The 21535-nt window shown below is 43.7% G+C and overlaps 1 protein-coding gene across 1 annotated transcript; it reads right to left on the bottom strand.

Annotated features, from left to right (window-relative positions):
* Positions 1-324: 324 nt before the first annotated feature.
* On the bottom strand, positions 325-21284 carry FBXO22 (F-box protein 22). Its single transcript, XM_083460776.1, has 7 exons — positions 21072-21284; positions 12834-12966; positions 11139-11232; positions 10284-10379; positions 9192-9356; positions 7523-7688; positions 325-1653 (listed from the first exon to the last, which is right to left on the bottom strand). Exons 1-7 carry the CDS (start codon positions 21173-21175, stop codon positions 1227-1229), a joined length of 1185 nt encoding a protein of 394 aa, XP_083316902.1. The 5' UTR covers positions 21176-21284; the 3' UTR covers positions 325-1226.
* Between the last annotated feature and the right edge of the window lie 251 nt (positions 21285-21535).

The raw sequence follows: 21535 nt of genomic DNA, 5'->3' as shown, positions 1-21535 counted from the left end.
GCAAGATTGCAACAGTTTTCATAGCCTATAGTTGATGGGAAAGGGTCCTGCAGAAATGACCCAGAGACAGGAAGCCCACGCAGAGGGTTCCCCAAATGTGCTGTTTATCTTACGGTGACACTGGCACTCCTGAGTAGCTCAGTGAATCAGAGCTAGCTGAACACTTCCAGTAAAGATTGCGGGCTCTTGCTTTCATGTTTTTGCTTCACCTTGTCCCCCACACCAAGATATTCCTTTCATACTGTTCCAAGGAAGCATGTCATCTGTAAGAAGTGGAATTAGTTTTGTAAATCCAACAGTAAGGATATGGAAAACTGTCGTTAGTGCCTTATCAACCCCATTTATTCATTTCCATCTCTTTGTGGGTATCTTTATATAAAGAGCATTGTCTTACATTTCAAACACATCCACTCACGAGGATTTGCCACACAGCAAAGTGATTTATGTGATCATGTGTCCAACAACAGCTTAACCTCCTGCCAAAAGCAGCTTGAGAGGTAGTGTTGCAAACAAGCCAAGGGCAGCATAAGGTTTCATTCCAACACACCACTAAGACTGGGTGGATTGGTTTGAAGGGTCTTCCTAACCACTTTTTCTAGCTCGAGAATTGTCCTGTTATTCATATGTGATGGCCCAGCCTTCTGCAAAGTGGTGTTGCTGTCACAGTAGAAAATTGTAATGTAATGTTGCTGTAAAACAGAGGCATAGCAACAGCGTTTTTTAAAAACATAACTGAAAGTTCGTTTAATGCTTAACTTGATTGTTGTGTCAAAATCTGGTCCATAAACTGCATGCAGAAATGCTAATTATGTTACTTCTAAAGATATGAGTTCACTTAACTCTGACCTAAATAATTTGCAAATTTAGAAATAAATAAATTCTTTGGGTTGTATTCAACTAACATTTAGTCAGATTACACCCAATGAAGTTAGTAGCCATCCTTTGGGTAGATTTCAGTGGGTCTACTATCAGCAAAAAGTTAGGTGACTAGAACCCTTTACCAGAGACCTGACAAATCTGAAATTTTAAAAAAACCCTTTCTTCCTCATCAAATTTAATTTAATATTATGCCACCTAGACACCCTAAGTCAATGGTACAGTGATTACAATCGTTTCAGGATCCACTTCTGTTGGAAGTGTGTACAGTGTTTCAGATTTTGTTTTGTTTTTACATTGCTGGAATTAAAACAGCATCGTTTCTCTGGTGCACATTTACAACTAAAGGTTTAAGCTTGATTTGCTTTGGCTGAGCCCAGATGGATAATGGTCATTACAGTGGTGTAACCATGGAGCAAGTCATCCTTTGTGTCATTATACTCTCGGAGTATAAAATTCCCGGTCACAATTCGATCACATCCTATCTCCCCATGTCCAAAAAAGCCAAAGAGGGGAATGTTAGGAAAGAACTTCCTAAAAGCATCAGCCTCAAGATTCTGTTTGGTTTTATAATGTTGATATCCCCTGCCAACACATGCGAACATAAAACCAAGGCTATTGTGTTCAGGAATGTTTGTGGCTTTGAGGCGCTGGACTGCTGCTTCTGCTGTCCTCTCATCAATTACATCCTGATCTAACAGAACAGTCGCACTCTGGATCTGCGGTCCACTGAAAGCCAAGCCAACAACACCACAAGAATCAGCAGCCTGAGGGTTACTGAAAGAGAAGAGAAACAAAACATCGTATTACAAAGGGGGGTTGTCAGAATGGAACAGCATCATCAAGACTCTGTACAATACAAAACAAGAAAAACAATGTGAATATTATTATTATACATAAATACTAGGCACTCCACTGTTTCTCTCGGCATGTTCCTGCCCACGTCCCCAAAGTCTTGTTTGAAGGCTGTGAACATTTATGAATCCAGAAAATGTTAACTTCCCAAACAAGCAAATTGTTTTCCAACAGGACCTACTTGGTTATTCTGTTTATGTGTGCTTCCATTGGGAATATAATTGTAGTATAACATAAAAATACTTATAATACATAACACAACAGTGTTGTAGCTTTTCTTTACTGAATGCCTTCCTGGCTAAATATATCTATATACCCCCCTCCCCCGGTGAATCTAAGTCTGTTACTGAGGGATCCATAATTTGTGTGCTTGACTTTACTATTTGGAAGACATTGCTAGGAATTTACAATATAAATACACAAAAATATTTAACAAACAAAAACCCTTTACCAGCCCCCGCCCAGTTTAAAAGGCCATAGCTTGTTTAACTAGCCCAGGGCCTCATATAAGAGAAAGGTTTTGCCTGGTGCCAGGTGAGCCTCCCTTGGGAGAGCATCCCACAAGCAGGAGCCACCCTAGAAATGGCCACCATTCTTGTAATGCCACCCTTCAGGTCTCCTGTGGGAGTGGCACACAAAGAAGGACCTCAGGATGATCACAGGGTCTTGGAGAGGCGGGCCATAAGTTTGGAAGAATGGAATCTGTACCTTTCCCAACATGCTAGCAACTGGTATCTTAAAATCAGCTCAGACAGATTCATAACCCATGTAGGGCTTCTTTCTATACTTGCTAGCAACTAGATCAACAGATAGCTTATCTTTTGAGGATGTTGACCTACAAGCTCCAAATGGGAGCTAGCCAAGCTAAAACGTTGACAAACGCACCCCATATCACTGCTTAATGTGGATTACAAACTTTTTGCAGACATTTTGGCTAAAAGACTAAAAAGAGTGTTAGTGGATACATAAGGACCAGGCAGGCTTTCTCCCAGGAAGACATCTATCTGACAATGTGAGAAACATAATTAATATTTTAGAAAAATTACAAGTGAACATAAACACTAAGGCAGTTTTAATCTTTGTGGACACGGAGAAAGCCTTTGACAACATTTCTTGGATTTTTATGAAAAAAAACTTACAGGGTATGGGGGTAGGCCAAGGCTTTGAAAATGGTATAAGTGCAATATATTCCGAACAAAAGGCAAAATTGATTGTAAATAATGTGGTGACGGAGGAAGTTAAGATTGAAAAAGGGACACGACAAGGTTGCCCAATCTCCCCATTGCTTTTTATATCGGTCCTGGAGGTTCTGCTGAATATGATAAGAAGGGACCAGTTGGTTAAAGGTATACAGGTCGGAGCCAAACAGTACAAATTGAGAGCATTAGTATTGACGTTACAGGAGCCAGAATCTAGTACTAAAAGAGTTTTAGAACTGATTCAAGAATTTGGTCAGGTTGCAGGGTTTAAACTGAATAAGTCAAAAACTAAAGTTTTAGAGAAAAATTTAATACCAATTGAGAGAGGTTTCAGAATGAGACAGGTTTAACAGTGGTTAAGAAAGTCAAATACTTGGGGATTAACATGACAGCAAAAAATGGAAATTTATTTAAAGATAATTATGAAAATGCTGGGTTGAAGTGAAAAAAGATTTAGAAATTTGGTCAAATTTGAAACTTTCACTGCTAGGCCGTATTGGTGCGATAAAAATGAATGTACTGCATAGAATGTTGTTTTTGTTTCAAACATTGCAAATTTTGGACAAAATGGATTGCTTCAAGAAGTGGCAGAGAGACATTTCTAGATTTGTCTGGCAGGGCAAGAAGCCTAGAATAAAATTTAAAATACTAACAGATGCAAAGGAAAGAGGTGGATTTGCCTTGCCAGACTTGAAACTTTACTATGAATCAGCAGCTTTTTGCTGGTTGAAAGAATGGCTGCTTCTTGGATGACATTTTGGATTTAGAAGGTTTTAACAATGTATTTGGATGGCATGCATATTTGTAGTATGATAAGGTCAAAGCACATAAAGCATTTAAAAACCATATTGTCAGGAAAGCACTGTTTAATGTTTGGATAAGATACAAGGACTAATTGGAAAATAAAACCCCAAGGTGGCTGTCACCGATTGAAGCGAAAGCTCTGAAATAGCTCAAATGGCCGAAATATTGGGAAATTTTGGAACAAGATGGAGATAGATTGAAATTGCAGTGCGTGACTGGCTTCATTATTATCAGATAATGGAGGCATACAATTTGGACAAGAAAATCGGCTTCCAGATGGAAAAATCAAAATTGGAAGCAGAATTGTTAGAACCCAAAACTAAGACTTTGTCAAAGATGTATAACTTGCTGTTGAAAAGGAATACTCAGGATGAAACGGTAAAATCTGCGATGATTAAATGGACACAAGACATTGGACATAACATTATGATGGCTGACTGGGAACAGTTATGGACCACAGGTATGAAGTTTACGGCATGTAATGCCTTAAGAGAGAATATTATGAAAATGATTTATAGGTAGTACATGACCCCAGTCAAGCTTGCAAAAATCTACCATTTGCCCGATAATAAATGTTGGAAATGTAAAGAAACTGAAGGTACATTCTTTCACCTTTGGTGGGCGTGCCCAAAGATTAAGGCTTTCTGGGAGATGATCTATAATGAAATGAAAAAGGTATTTAAATATACCTTCTTGAAGAAACCAGAGGCCTTTCTCCTGGGCATGGTCGGCCAAATGGTGTTAAAGAGGGACAGAACTTTCTTTATGTATGCTACAACAGCAGCAAGAAAACTCATCGCAAAGCATTGGAAGACACAAGATCTACCCACTCTGGAAGAATGGCAGATGAAAGTGATGGACTACATGGAATTGGCGGAAATGACTGGCAGAATCCGAGACCAGGGAGAAGAGTCGGTGGAAGAAGATTGGAAGAAATTTAAAGACTATTTACAGAAATATTGCAAAATTAATGAATGTTAGAATGATGTTTGATTGACGTTAAGTGGTTTTTAGCTGTAATGATATAAAAGAATATGGAAAAATTGGGTTTTTAAATAGGTAAAAATTTAATGTTATAATATATTAAGATCAAAGATCAGGATAATAAGGAGAGAAAGAAATTGCTGAATTAACTAATTGAATTGGAACACAAAAAAGGGAGGTATGAGGAGGTCAGGGAAACAAGGATATGAATGTAAGGTATGGAAAGATTGATTTATTATTTTTTCTTTTTTCCTTTTCTTTGTAAGTGTTTTTACTTTTTTATTCTGTATTTTTCTTGTATTTTTCTTTTTGTCTTTTATTTTTGTATTTCTTGTTTTTATGTAATTCTTTTTTCTGAAACTTTAATAAATATTATTTTAAAAAAATATGTTGACAAACGAAAGATATTTGCTCCTGAAAGACTACTATTTTTCAAGGGGAAAGAAATCACAGGTGCTGTAACAGGTAGCTAAACACCCTTTGCTGAAAAGCTACATTATTAACCTTTAAATGGACAGAGTGCAGTTCAGCCAATGGCTGCTGTCCATAAGATGAAAATTCCCCTTACCAAACTAAAGAACTTGCAAAATGCTTTAGAAAAGCAGCACAATGGTTATCTAGCCCGCGCTGTATAAACTTATAGTTCTGAAGAGGTTCAGAACTTCGGCCCAGTATACCAGAAGAAACGTCTCCATCCCCATCGTTCTGCCCGGACACTGAGGTCCAGCTCCGAGGGCCTTCTGGCGGTTCCCTCCCTGCAAGAAGTGAGGATACAGGGAACCAGGCAGAGGGCCTTCTTGGTAGTGGCGCCTGCCCTGTGGAACACCCTCCCATCAGATGTCAAGGAAATAAACAACTACAGTATCTGACTTTCAGAAGATATCTGAAGGCAGCCCTGTTTAAGGAAGTTTTTAATGTTTGACATTTTATGTTTTTAATATTCTTTTGGGAGCAGCTCAGAGTGGCTGGGGAAACCCAGCCAGATTATCAACATCATCATCATCATCATCATCATCACCACCACACCTGCTGTACACTATTGAAGATTTTGTTCTGTGCTGATTTATAGAATGTCATTTTGGGTGGGAGGCATGCCAGGAATACTGCGAACCTACTGGCTGCCAACCCAAATAAATAATACGAGTAAATTACTTCATTATACCAACTGAATGTTAACATTAAGGCATCAGCTATCCTGCAAGATTCCCCCAGATCTTGAATTAAAAAGTACTGTATCCTCAGACTAGACTTCAAATGGACTGTAAGAGAGAGGTAAGTGGTGAAAGTTCTGCCTCCCTTTGGTTAATTTGCTACAAAGATGTGATTTGACCATGATTCACCTGACATGATGCCTGTTCCAGTTGTACTGTACACTGAGTAAACACCATATAATAATACAGACTGATTTGAGAGGGACACTTCATTCTGACAACTGCTAGAACACCACTGGAATGTAAGCTGCTACATCTGTGTACAGAAGTAGCACTGTTTATATTCATCCCTACACTCCCAGACTTTCAGAAGCCCGTGCATTTGCCATGGATTCACTGGGAAAGGGAGAGGATGTACATGGCTTGATATGCCATGCACAAATTAAGATTGCCAAGATTTCAAATGCAAGCCAAAAAAACACAGCAAGCTCATCTAGGAAGCTCACAGCACCTGCACTGGTGGCCCCTGTTCAGCTCAGCAACATTCTTCAGGGAAGGCTGGACTGATTAGTAACCAATCAGGAAAGCTAGGTCCAGGATGCACTTCTGATTAGCAGCCAAACAACCACATGTTGTTTAGCACCCTCTCCTGAATAATTTTCACCAAACAGAAAAGAACGAATCCAACACACAGCTGATCTCCCGCACACTCCCAAGCACGATCATGCATGGGCAACAGCTAAAAGGATCTGCTGTGTTTGGAGCTGTGCCTTCCAAGCTTCAAATATCAAAGCAGATACAGTTACCAGCCTCAAAAAAAAGGTTTCATTTGCAACGGCCATGACATAGCTTTTATAAATAAATGCCACAATCAGTGTTTTAGCAAAAATAAAGAGAAATCTGTAATCTAGCCACGTTTCTTCCAGGCTCAGCTGCTTCAGTTCTATGTTAAGTACAGCTATTAATTCAACAGAGGATTCAGGAATCTAAGGAGTTCCTTGAAACGTTAGAACCAGTGATGTTTTCTATGTAGTGATCCGACTCCAATAACCACGATCCAATACCCAGATAGATAATCTATTTTCCAAGACAATTAAAAACAATGAATCCATTGTGCCCTGTTACATACCACACCAATTATTATTTGAGACAGATGTGGCTGTTAGGGAGATCACAAAGTTCTAAGGGAAAAATTAGATAGCAGTTTTATTCCCTCTTCTAACCCAATGAAATTGACAGGAGAATGAGAACAGATCAAACAAAGCACATGGGATAATGGAACTTCTAGGTTTGGTGGCTATATGCCACTGAATGCTAGTTGCAGAGGAGATAACAGAAGAGAGATACTGCTTTCATGTCTGCCAGAAGGTGTCTCATATCATCTGACTGACCACTATGCGATACACAGGATGTTGGACCTTTGTTCTGATTCATCATGGCTTTTATTAAGCAATCATCACCACCTCTAGCCTCAAGAGATTTCAGCAGACCTTGAGAGTCAGAAACTTGTTTTTAAATAAACAGAAGCCGAGGTTTTCAGAAATGGGTGGAAACTAAATTAACTATCTGGTACACAAGAGATCATTAGGCAATACAGGGTTCTAGTGGACACCTGAGGGCAGAGAGATCCCCCACTCTTCCAAAGATACCCACTTCTCAGAAGTTAGAGATGTAAAGCTCTCCACATGTCCGCCAGCCAAGATGATGCTTTTTTCATTCAAGCGATTGACTATTTGGTGTAGAAACCGGGTTCCTCCTGACTTCCATGTGTTGTACCCAAACAAAAGAACCACTCTGAGATCGGGATTATTCTTCAGGCCTGGTTACAGAAAGAGAAGGGGGAAAGGATTAACCTCTGTAATGTTGTCTTTTGCCAGGAACAACAACAGGCAAGACAGTCTTGCATCTGGACTGGATGAACTGCATCAGTTTTGTTTTCAGGGCTACTTCTCCCTAAAGGCTCAAAGAGCAGAATGCATATCATAAAGGCAAAGGCTCTATAAAGATTTGTTGTTATCATTAAGGCCCTCTAGCTGTTTATGACCTCCTCTTCAGCATACAATCCTGAAGGTTTCGTGCAGCCCCTAATTGTATGTTGTGTTTTGTTTTGCTCTGCACATGGTGATTTTAACCAGTAGCTAGCATTTTACGTGTCAGAATGCACCAACCCCATAGTGCAGGAAGTAACCAACTTCCTTTGAGGTCAGGTAAACAACACACCCAGCATATCTAAGTTACGTTCCCCAAAGTTAAAAAGGCCTATAAAAACAAGTTGGACTTGTTACTCTTCACAAGGGAGATGCTCCAACTTGGACAACAGATCTATTAGATGCTTTAGGTTAAACTGCATGTCCACTGGAGGAAAGATTCTTCCTCTTTTCCCCCTTTTTTTACTGTGGCTGGTGGGGAAGATGAGGACTGTGGAGAACATTTTTAACAAAACATCTCCATGCTATTATTCCTGAGGGGTTAAAGAATATCCTTTTCCAGGATAATCAGGACAACACAGAATATTTCAAAAACTCCCATGAGAAAAATACCATGGGGAAAAGAGGCTTGGGAAACAATGCAAATTTGCTTCTTCTCGAGAACTGGTTACAAAACATTTATATAAGGGTAATCAGACACTTCTAAGGCTTGCATAGGACACAGGGAAGGTCACCAAAATAACCTAGAATGAGACCGCTGAGAAAGCATCCACTGCATAATTCAATCCAAGCCTATTTCCCCAATCCTGGATACTTTATATCTAAAACACCCTTGACAAGTGCCTGTTTCCTTTAGAAACACTGAAGGAGGAAGGCGGTTTATTTGGCTGCTGACCTTCACATTTAAAGTGTTCTCCCTGGTGTTTTGCCAGAATCCCCCTCCCTTAAGCATAAAACTATTATGCCTCTTCTTCTATCAGTTGGCAGTACAGAAAGTACCTGCCCCATCACTCATTTCAAAGAGGCTTTTAAATATTTGAAAATGATGTGTATGCATTGTAGTCACAATCTTCCTTTCCTTTGTCTAATATAAAGTCAGTTCATTCACCTTTTGCTCATGGTGCTTGTCTCTGTGGCTGCATAATGCACACAATGGCCCCAATTCTAGCTCTCCAAAGATACTTGCATGGCACACACACATCCAAACACTTTTTGTTGCATTCAAACTATATGCACTTAGGTGTATATCTAATATTCTCTTTCAATGCACACTTAAAAACATTTATCACCCTCATAGTTCTCTCCTGAATCCATACTCAGTCAATAGCTTAAATTGCAAATTTGGCTGCTAAGCTTTAATATTTTACTACTACAGTGTTTTAGTCATTAGGTACCTGCTTCAGCAAATTGGCTTTCATCAAAGACCCTGGTCTTCAAGTCTTTACAAAAGTGGAAGGTTTGAATCTTCACCCCATCAATCTTGGGGAACAATATTGCAAAGCCAGCTTCACCATCTTCAACTTCCAGAGGCCGATTGCTGCGAGACCCCATTGGAGTAACTAAGGAGGAGAGTTCAAAAGCAGGTGAATCTTGACATCTGTCTGCTGCTGCTGCTTCCCCATCCCCATGTCATGTAGTTCCACAAGATTTTTTTTTTAATGGTCCCATTTTGAAAGCAATATGATCCCAAAGCACTGTCAGCTAAACCAAGAAGGCTCTTACTAATCTCTGACGCATCCTGCAGGAAGTTTTTAAAAAACCCACACATGTGACTTTAAAATCCACAGGCAAGAGGCGCACAGTGCAGTTGTTAAGAGCACATTCCTAGTAGGCAGAAGGTCCCAGGTTTACTCTCTGGTTAAACAGGATTTCAGACAGCTAGGAATGATTTGGGGTATGAGAGTTCCTAGGCTCATTCCCCAGGCAAACCTATGAGCAGAAGGGAAGTGGGGGGGGGGTGTCACACCTCTGGGCAAGAGCAGATGCTTTGAGTATAAAGAGGCTTGTTCCCGGACATATCTCAGCCAGGCTGCGAAACGTTCATGCCTGAAACTGGATAGAAGGCCAGCCAATGTAGACAGTACAGGCAACCCCCAATTTGTGTAGGGGTTGTGTACCTGGCCCCCACGCACGGCAGCAGAGCACACATAAGCCCGCCTTACTCCATTCCACCCTCTTCCAGGTCCAAAAAGACCTGCAGATCGGTGGTCACACGTCACCTGAATGTGGGCAAAATGGTTGCCGTCTGTGGCAACCTGTGGACCAATGGTCTGGCTTGGTATAAAGGCAGCTGGGGGGGCATGCACTCATGGGGCCCATCAATCTGTGTGAACTGTTCCTTACTTTGTGAAGGGTCGGAATTTGCCCCTCCCTCATTTACTTTTACAGAACACCATTGTATTTTGGGCCAGTGGAAGGAGTGGTTTGCAAGTGTGCTAACATTGGGCAAGGTGCAGACAGCTGAACGCATTACTGCTGTTTCTTACCTACAACTCCAGGTGTCACTAGACCAAGGACTTGGCATCGTCTGGGCAATAGTTTTTCTAAGGCAGCGGCTGTTTCTTTGCTATTTCTTCTTCGTGCTACAAGAAAAAACAATTTGCACAAGTTCACATTGAATCAGCAGTACAGCTGGAAAAAACTGCCAGGTCTCCATGATATTTTTAATTAGCTGCTTTAGCATGCATGGCTACTCCCCAGGTATGTTTAACCACTTGGCAATCTGTCCACATTTTTTCTAGGAGTGTGAACATTAAGGTGTTGGTTCAGGCTTCTGATAGGGCCAGAATTATAAGTGGCCAAAACAGGGAGGTATCATGCCATCCAGTATAACCATGTCTCTACAAATGTCTGAAGAAAGCAGGGAAATAACTTGCTACTTTCAAAGCCTTCCTGTGACCTTGGAGGCTTCTCTGCTCTGCTCCTGAGCAAGGAAAAGAGCACAGGGAGCCTCACTTTCTGCTGGGCCAGCAAGAGGCTTGAAAAGCACCAATGTGTCTTGTTTTGCAAGCCTCTCCGCAGCTTGATCTCTATCAGTGTCAAACTGTACCCCATCTCCACTGATCAGGGCCAGGACTTGCTGCTACAATGATCCTGGGTCTTGGAGCTCAGACTTTAACTCTTCCCACAGCATTGGTGGAGACTAAACCTTCTGGCTGGCTGCCAAGGCTATTCAATGCTATTTACTATTTAAATTCCTCCGGAATTTAAACACAGTACTTCATCCACTGGATAAAACCAGATCCCTCACACAAGTGCTTCCATGTATAAATGTATAAAATCAGAAAGGATGCGGAGCAAAGCTTCTTCAAGGCAGAAGGAAACCCAACATAGATGCTCACCTTTCTTCTGCCTGTGGCTTGGACACTCTTCGTGTTCACTGAAAGTCTCTGCATCTGCTATATACAATACTGTCTGGGGCAGCACCTGAACCTTCTGTAAAGTAAAAGCTGAGTATAAGAAAACAGAAACTGGAGAGGTGAATCAACAGGAACTTCTCTTTCAAAGGAAGAACAAGCATAGCAGGAAATAGGGGGGACACTATTTAAACCCCCTAACATATATCTTGTCTCTTTTTAAAGTTATAGACATCCCAACACAAAACATGCTTGGTTTTGAGCATAAAGAATCATTTTACTTTTTGAGAGCTCCAGGGCCAGCATTAGGTGAAGTGACTTGGCTACCTCAAGCAGCTGATTTGGAGTACCGTGAAATAGTTAGTATTTAATTTATTATTGTGCTTTTTTACTGCTGAAAGGAGAGGGGAAAGAGAAGTGCTTGAGAGATTTTATGCCTCAGGTGCCAAATAATGTGACATACTTTGAGTACTGCATGTATTGAAAATGAGGGGGGTGGGGCATTGCACCATTACCTGCTCTTCCGCAGGCAGCAAAATGTACTGTGCTGGCCCAGAAGAGTCTGAAAGTGTGTCTGTTACTATATGTATTTACACTGTCATTCACACACATCCTTTACAAAATACGATTCTTCAGGGTCAAAGTTTTCAACACGCATCTAAAACGTTATTGTTAGAGTGACTATCTAATGTCAAGAAGCAGTTCTGGATACAGTCTGCATACGAAGCAGTTTTAAGTTCTCTATGTTTTATGTTCTACCACTCTGTATAGTAATCTAGGTCAACGTATTTTTTCTATTAAAATATTGCATACATAAAAGACTATACAGTGGTACCTTGGTTCTCGAACGTAATTTGTTCCAGAAGTCCATTCGACTTCCAAAACATTCGCAAACCAAGGCTCCGCTTCCGACTGGCGCAGCTCCCCGGAAACAAGCCAACAGCTGGACGGTCGGCTTCCAAAAAACGTTCAAAAATCAGAACACTTACTTCCAGGTTTTCGGCGTTCTGGAGCCGAAATGTTCTAGTACCAAGGCATTCAAGAACCAAGGTTCCACTGTAAACCCTTATAGTTTAGGACTGTAATCCTAAGGACACTTGCCTATTGCAATTCCCACTGAGCTTAGCTGGACTTACTTCTGAATAGATACATTCAGGAAAACACTATATCACATACAGATAAATGCATGGTTGCTCAGAAGCAAGTTCCAGTGTATTCAACTGGCTTACTGAAAGGTATATGTGCACAGAATTTGAGCTGAGAACCCCATGTCAGTATCAAACACCTCCTTAAACCTAAAGACCAGCTGATACTATAGGACAGGACAAGCATTTAAGAACTCAGCTTCTCCAAATCTGACAATCAACCAAGTGGCAAGTTGCAATAGGTTACAAGTATGATAAGCACTGTCACACCTAAAGCAAAATACATAGCAATGCTACAGAATCAACAGGGAAGCACCAACTGGATTTCAGGAGGTTATACATCAAGAGGAGCAGAGAAACAGTACTTGTGAGATTACCAATTGTGAATCATAGAATCGTAGAGTTGGAAGGGACCTCAAGGGTCATCTAGTCCAACCCCCTGCAAATGCAGGAATCTCAACCAAGGATTGAAGATATATAGTATATATATTAAGATCCAAGTATATAACTGTTCAAAGATGTTCCATTCACTTACCTCAAGCTCCTCTGCTAACACCTGAACCAGAGCATGACTGCTTGATGGCCCTGGTTCCACTGTGGAGACCCAGGCAACACTCTGCTGGGTTCTCAGGATTCTGCGGGAACACTCTCTCCACAACCGGCACACACTAAAAAACAACAACCCAGAATCAGCATCACTACAGACAGGAAGATAGCGATTTGGAGGATTCAAGGAATATGTCACCCTTGCAATAGCCCAGTAAGTGAGGGCAGCATTTCCCCCCAGAAGGCAGGTGGGGGCGGAGGGAGCTAATAAAGACTCCTTATGTTGGTGGTTGAGCTTCCCCACTGCAGCTCACTGTTTCAGCCACTACCAGCTCTGTACATGCCCTGCAAGAGCAGCTGACTCCTTATCTGGAAATGTCTATCATGCACCTTCAGTGGTAGCAAACACTTCTTGCATCTTCTAAAAATGAAGCACTTTGAAAGCCCAGCTGTCTCAATCTCAGAATTTTTTTAACAGGTTCCTTCACAGGAGTCCATGGCTTCATGCAGTTCACATGGAAAACTGCTAAAATATTACGTAGCCCCAGTTACGAAGTCCACTGGCAATCTGACATTCCTTTTCCTCCTAGTCACACCTGAATTTCTAAGAGAGAAGTTCAGCATCTGTCTTGGAATTTGATCAAGCTTCACCTGTCACTGCCTAGAAAACAAGAGAAGGGCCAAAGCATCTCTTATGTCAGCCATCGGCTCTGTTTGAAAGGCAGCATTCAGAGGAGTCTTGTGATTCCACTCCCCGCACCAGCGGCACTGAATAGGGAAAGGCATTGGCAAGCAAAGTTTCCAAGACAAGGGCAACATTTGTCCACCTCTCTTCCCCAGGAGGGACCAGGTGCTATACAGAGCATCTTCCAAGAACTCAAGAGATATATGAGACAGAAACAACTCCATTTTTAATTCCATTCCCCATCAAACACTTACCCTGATGAGTGAAGTATAAAAGCAAGGGACAAGTAATGGTAACATACCTAAGTTATGCCAAGCTCAGCCAATTATGTTTCCCTTTCCCAAAGTGAAAGCAGACAGTAACTTACATTGCAAATAAACATATATTATGATTAAAGTTCTATACGACCCTTTGTCTGAGGATCACAGGAAGCTCACAATATAAAAATACAAATATACATATTATAACAATGAAATAACCACCCACCCAGTTTTAAAGGCCATAGATTGTTTAGCCAAAGGCCTGGATGTAGAGGAATGTTTTTGCCTGGTGCCTAAAGATATGGAACGAAGGTGTCAGGTGAACCTCCCTGGGGAGAGCATTGCACAAATGGGGAGTCACCACGGAAAAGGCCCGTTTTCATGCTGCCAACCTCCGGACCTCTTGTGGAGGCACACAAAGGAGGGTCTCAGATGATGATTGCAGGGTCTGGGTTGGTTCATAAGGGGAGAGGCAGTCCCCGAGGTATTGCAGTCCCGAGCCATTTAAGGCTTTATACTGTAGATCAAAACCAGCACTTTGAATTGGGCCTGGAGACTAATTGGCAGCCACTGCAGTCAAGCCAGGATTGGTGTAATATGCTCCAACCATCTTGCCCCAGTGAGCAGCCTGGCCACTGCATTCTGCATCATCTTCAGAGGCAGCCCCAAAGGTTCAGTAAACTAACCTACAGGCCACTGGAGCATAGACAACAGACAATAGGTCAGCCATGGCCAAACTTGGTCCTCTAGCTGTTTTGGGACTACAATTCCCATCATCCCTGACCACCGGTCTTGTTAGCTAGGGATGTTGGGAGTTGTAGTCCCAAAACAGCTGGAGGGCCAAGTTTGGCCATGCCTGCAATAGGCTATCCCTGTGCAGATAGGAGTGCAGCTGGGCCATCAGCCAAAGCTACCGAGGCTACCTGAGTCTCAAGCAACAACAATGGATTCAGAAGTATCCCCACATCCTTCAGAGGAAGTATATCACCAACACATGCAGGGAAGCGCTCACCCTTCCAGTCTAGGGAACTAATAGTGCCTCAGTCTTATCTGGTTTGCGCTTCAGTTTGTCAGCTCTCATACATCCCAGACTATAGTCCAGGACAACCACTTCCTGCTTGGCTGCTATGATGACCGGCTGCCCATTCCATCAGAGCTGTCTCACACAGAAGATTTTGAGGATGAGATGAGAGTAATCATCCTTCCAAACCCCCCCCCCCCAGGGCTTGGGAGGGCAGCTTCACCCGCAGATTGCCCAACACTTGCTCCCAATCTGGAAGGAATGAGGGGGCACTGGGTGGAAATCACCATGCGTACTTTTGGCAACTCTCCAAAGCTGCCGCCATGAGCAACAAACACCTGTTTTTAAAGATGAAATTTGGACTTAATTAACGGGCATGCTCTGAGCGAGGGGAGGTAAATTACACTGCTAACTGATTCAGCCACTGGGGTGCCAAAGGTACTACGAGATTGGTATGTCAGAACGGAAGGGGAGGGTGAGCCTCCATTATTTCTTTTTGATATACTTCATATTTGCTATCTTACTTGGCAAATCTTCCTGGAAGGACTGACTGCCAGATAGCTTATGTACACAAACGGGACTGGAGAGTATTTTCTTATTGTTATAATTTTGGTCTAATTATTAACTGTGTGGAAATGATTTATGAATTTGCAATTACCTTCAACGGATTGTTAAGAATAGAACATGGAAATTGGTTTCTAGCTAAAGTAACAATAATAATAATTTATTATTTGTACCCCGCCCATCTGGCTGGGTTTCCCCAGCCACTCTGGGCGGCTTCCATAGAAACCAAAAAAACACTAAAATATCATACATTAAAAACTTCCCTGAACAGGGCTGCCTTAAGATGTCTTCTGAATGTCAGGTAGTTGTTTTTGGTTTTGACATAGAATCATAGAATCATAGAGTTGGAAGAGACCACAAGGGCCATCGAGTCCAACCCCCTGCCAAGCAGGAAACACCATCAGAGCACTCCTGACATATGGTTGTCAAGCCTCTGCTTAAAGACCTCCAAAGAAGGAGACTCCACCACACTCCTTGGCAGCAAATTCCACTGTCAAACAGCTCTTACTGTCAGGAAGTTCTTCCTAATGTTTAGGTGGAATCTTCTTTCTTGTAGTTTGGCTCCATTGCTCCATGTCCGCTTCTCTGGAGCAGCAGAAAACAACCTTTCTCCCTCCTCTATGTGACATCCTTTTATATATTTGAACATGGCTATCATATCACCCCTTAACCTCCTCTTCTCCAGGCTAAACATGCCCAGCTCCCTTAGCCGTTCCTCATAAGGCATCGTTTCCAGGCCTTTGACCATTTTGGTTGCCCTCCTCTGGACACGTTCCAGTTTGTCAGTGTCCTTCTTGAATTGTGGTGCCCAGAACTGGACACAGTACTCCAGGTGAGGTCTGACCAGAGCAGAATACAGTGGCACTATTACTTCCCTTGATCTAGATGCTATACTCCTATTGATGAGGCCCATAATTGCATTGGCTTTTTTAGCTGCCGCGTCACACTGTTGGCTCATGTCAAGTTTGTGGTCAACCAAGACTCCTAGATCCTTTTCACATGTACTGCTCTCAAGCCAGGTGTCACCCATCTTGTATTTGTGCCTCTCATTTTTTTGCCCAAGTGCAATACTTTACATTTCTCCCTGTTAAAATTCATCTTGTTTGTTTTGGCCCAGTTCTCTAATCTGTCAAGGTCGTTTTGAAGTGTGATCCTGTCCTCTGGGGTGTTAGCCACCCCTCCCAGTTTGGTGTCATCTGCAAATTTGATCAGGATGCCCTTGAGTCCATCATCCAAGTCGTTGATAAAGATGTTGAATAAGACCGGGCCCAAGACAGAACTCTGTGGCACCCCACTAGTCACTCTTCTCCAGGATGAAGAGGAACCATTGATGAGCACCCTTTGGGTTCGGTCAGTCAGCCAGTTACAAATCCACTGAGTGGTAGCATAGTCAAGACCACATTTTACCAGCTTCTTTACAAGAATATCATGGGGCACCTTGTCAAATGCCTTACTGAAATCAAGGTAGGCTATATCCACTGAGTTCCCTTCATCTACCAGGCTTGTAATTCTGTCAAAAAACGAGATCAGGTTAGTCTGACATGACTTATTTTTCAGAAATCCATGCTGACTATTGGTGATCACAACATTCCTTTCTAGGTGCTCACAGACTGTTTTCTTAATGATCTGCTCCAGAATCTTCCCTGGTATTGATGTCAGACTGACTGGGCGGTAATTATTTGGGTCCTCTCTTTTCCCCTTTTTGAAAATGGGGACAACATTTGCCCTCCTCCAGTCTGCCGGGACTTCGCCTGTTCTCCAGGAATTCTCAAAGATGACTGCCAGTGGTTCTGAGATCACATCTGCCAGTTCTTTTAATACTCTTGGATGCAGTTCATCTGGCCCTGGAGACTTGAATACATCTAAACTAGCCATGTATTCTTGTACTATCTCCTTAGTTATTCTGGGCTCTGTTTCCTTTGCTGAATCATTTGCTCCAAATTCTTCAGGTCGGGCATTGTTTTCTTTATCGGAGAAGACTGAGGCAAAGAAGGCATTGAGGAGTTCATCCCTTTCTGTGTCCCCTGTTTGCATTTCACCATCTTCTCCTCTGAGTGACCCCACTGTTTCTTTGTTCTTCCTTTTGCTACGAACATACCCATAAAAGCCTTTTTTGTTGCTTTTAACCTCTCTAGCAAGCCTGAGTTCATTCTGTGCTTTAGCTTTTCTGACTTTGTGTCTACACGTGCTGGCTATTTGTTTGAATTCCTCTTTGGTGGTTTCCCCCCTTTTCCATTTTTTGTACACATCCTTTTTTAATCTTAACTCAGTTAAAAGTTCGTTAGATAGCCACCCTGGCTTCTTTAGGCACCTTCCATGTTTCCGTCTCATTGGTATTGCCTGACGTTGTGCTTTTACTATCTCCCTCTTAACAAACTCCCAGCCATCATGAACTCCCTTTCCTTTTAGTATTACTGTCCATGGGATCTCACCCAGCACTTCCCTAAGTTTTATGAAGTCGGCTTTCTTAAAGTCAAGAAATTGAGTCCTAGTATGCTTGGCTGCTCCTTTCCGCTGTATAGTAAACTTCAGAAGAGCATGATCACTCGCGCCTAATGATCCTTCCACTTCTACCCCACTAACCAGCTCATCAACATTGGTTAGGACCAGATCTAAAATGGCTGTTCCTCTTGTTGCTTCTCCCACTTTCTGGACAATGAAGTTGTCTGCAAGGCCAGTGAGGAATCTGTTTGACCTTATGCTCTTGGCTGAGTTTGACATCCAACAAATATCCGGGTAATTGAAGTCCCCCATTACTACTATCTCCCTTCCTTTTGCATGCTTGGCCATCTGTTCCAGGAAGGCATCATCTATGTCCTCCGTTTGGCTTGGGGACATCTGATGGGAGGGCGTTCCACAGGGCGGGCGCCACTACCGAAAAGGCCCTCTGCCTGGTTCCCTGTAGCTTTGCTTCTCGCAATGAGGGAACCGCCAGAAGGCCCTCGGCGCTGGACCTCAGCGTCCGGGCAGAACGATGGGGGTGGAGACGCTCCTTCAGGTATACTGGGCCGAGGCCGTTTAGGGCTTTAAAGGTCAACACCAGCACTTTGAATTGTGCTCGGAAACGTACTGGGAGCCAATGTAGGTCTTTCAAGACCGGTGTTATGTGGTCTCGGCGGCTGCCCCCAGTCACCAGTCTAGCTGCCGCATTCTGGATTAGCTGTAGTTTCCGAGTCACCTTCAAAGGTAGCCCCACGTAGAGCGCATTGCGGTAGTCCAAGCGGGAGATAACTAGAGCATGCACCACTCTGGCGAGACAGTCCACGGGCAGGTAGGGTCTCAGCCTGTGTACCAGGTGGAGTTGGTAGACAGCTGCCCTGGATACAGAATTAACCTGCGCCTCCATGGACAGCTGTGAGTCCAAAATGACTCCCAGGCTACGCACCTGGTCCTTCAGGGGCACAGTTACCCCATTCAGGACCAGGGAATCCCCCACACCCACCCGCCCCCTGTCCCCCAAGAACAGTACTTCTGTCTTGTCAGGATTCAACTTCAATCCATTAGCCGCCATCCATCCTCCAACCGCCTCCAGGACCTTCACCACCTTCACTGGTTCTGATTTGAAAGAGAGGTAGAGCTGGGTATCATCTGCATATTGATGGACACCCAGTCCAAACCCCCTGATGATCTCTCCCAGTGGCTTCATATAGATGTTAAAAAGCATGGGGGAGAGGACGGAACCCTGAGGCACCCCACAAGTACAGACTTATTTGTCTTGGAATGAGATAAAACAAAGAAGTTTGGACATATGCCTGGTACAATTGGCAGAAAGCCAGATTTCCTTCATCTTGGGACGTGTCGCAGTGGAAAATCACAGGTGCGAGAAAGCGAAAGTGAAATGCCATGGACAGACTGTTGGAGTACAAAGAATATAAAGAGAGAAATAAAAAACAAACACCCACAGAGAAACATACGATATTGGCTTAACTCACTTGCCAGACGAACTCAGAGGCTGTTAAAAACAAATGAAGGATTAACATCCGATTGTTTTATTGGAACTACCTTGACTAAGTAAGAGAAGCAGCATAAATGTGAGATCATCATCACCCCCCGAACCTCAGAGCATAGGAAGCCAACCAAAGACATATAATTTGGCATAAAATTTGGATTGTTTGATTATTTTATAATTTGGAATGTTATTAATGTGGTTTTTATTGGATTGTTAAAATGGAAAACTTAATAAATATTATTATTTTAAAAAAATGTCCAGGACAACCACTGCCACACCTCCAGGTGTAAAGGAGAAGCAGAGCTGTGTGTCATCAGCATATTGCAGACAACATATTCCAAACTCCGGATGACTCTGCTCAGCCATTTCATGCAGATGTTGAACAGCATGGGGGATAAAATCAAACCCTGGGGAAATGACCATCAAAGTATGACCAGAACGACAGCAAATCAGAGCCATTCACCCCTAACTTGGACAGCTGCTCCAGAAGGATACCATGGTTGATGGTACTGAAAGCCTCTGAGAGGCCAAGGAGAGGTTAAGGATACATTTCCCCTCTCCTGACAGAAATCATCATTCAGGATAACCAAAGCAATTTCTGTGCCAAAACTGGGCCTAAACCCTGATTGAAACAGATCTAGAAAATCAATTTCCTCCAAGATCGGCTGGATCAGGTCCACAACCACCTGCTCAAGGAGAGATCAGCAACTATAGTGACTTAGATTTTCTGAGTCCAGAGACGGTTTCTTGAGGAGTGGTTTCAGCACTGCCTCCCCCAAGTAGGCAGGAACCAGCCCCTCTTGCAAGGAGGCACAAACCACTTCCCTGGTCCAGCCAGCTGCATCCGCCCTGCTAGTTTTTATCAGCCGAGAGTCCACAATGCCCTGACCGATCCAAGCACCTTGTCCACATCCTTGAGCCTTACTAACTGAAACTAATTCAGCGTACCAGGACTAGACAGTACTCTGGAGACCTCTCGAGAGTCATCTGTTGTAATCGTGGAGTCAAGGTCTCAGCAGATGCAAGTGATTTCATGCTCAAAATGCTTTGCAAACACAGCTAGCTCCCACCTGCTCTTTCACCTCCATTGGGCCAGACTGTAAAATGCTTTGCACTACCACGAAAAGTTCTGCTTTCACTATAATATGGTATGATAGAATATAATGTCTTTTAAAATTGGCAATAAAAGGAAAGAAGAACAATTATAATTTCGCTACTGCATACTAGCACAGCTAGAAAACGAATGAATTAATTTATCTTACTTCCCTGCAACAGAAGTTCTCTAGGTGGCAAACACAACAATTACATAAAATAAAAAGAGAGTTGTATCCAATGCTGGTCATACTCGGAGGAGGCCCATGGACTCTCATTTCAAATTTTGATCCAAGACTCTGCTACAAATAAAACTTAGTTGGAGACAAATCGTGTATTTCCAGTCTAAGAGAAGAGCTTCCCCACCCGCTTCCCCAGGTCGCACCACAGCAAAGCGAACCCGGGGGGGGGGGCCTCCGCACCAGCAACTAATGGAGAAGAGGATTAGAGGAATTCATGGGTGGGAAGGCTGCCAATGGCGGGGCTGCTTCCGGGAGCCCCTGGAGGGGGCGAGGGCTTCCCCGGGGGCGCCTGCGAGAAGAGGGCGCTGGGCCGGAGGACGGGTCCCGCAGGGGAAGGGGCCCCAGGGTCATCTAGTCCACCCGCTGCAGGAGGGAGAGCCTGTCCCCCGCCGGCCCCTCGGAGCCCCCCCTCACCAGGCCGCGCGCAGCAGCGCCTTCGTCGGCAGGAAGCCCAGGATCCTCTCCACCACCTCGGCGAGGTTGCTCAGCACGTAGCCCGCTTTCGGATCGGGCTCCATAGCAACGCCAGGCCGCGCCGGAAGCCGAGCAACCAGCGGAAGCGGAGCGGGAGCCGGAAGCGACCTCGGCGCGCGTCATCAGACCTGCGACAGCCTCGGCACCATAGAGACGGAACCGAAGGGAATAGGCGAGCGCCGCTTCCGGCGGCCCAGGGGCTCCTCGGCGCTCTTGCTCCGCCTCTGGCGCCGGAGAGACTTCCGTGCCGGGAAAGGCCGAGCAAGAGGAAGAGGCGGCGGAGGAGGAGGCGGGACCGGCGCCTCTTTGGCCTCGCGATGCGAGAAGCGAGTGAGGCGGAGGAAAGCAGCCTCGCTGCCTCCCTCTGGACCGGGGAGGAGGGAAGTTCTGCGCCTGGTGGACCC

Source organism: Podarcis liolepis (genome assembly GCF_965112155.1).
Source record: "Podarcis liolepis genome assembly, chromosome: 9".
NCBI lineage: Eukaryota > Metazoa > Chordata > Lepidosauria > Squamata > Lacertidae > Podarcis > Podarcis liolepis.
The sequence above is the reverse complement of the archived record's forward strand: the minus strand, read 5'-3'. Positions and strand labels throughout refer to the sequence as shown.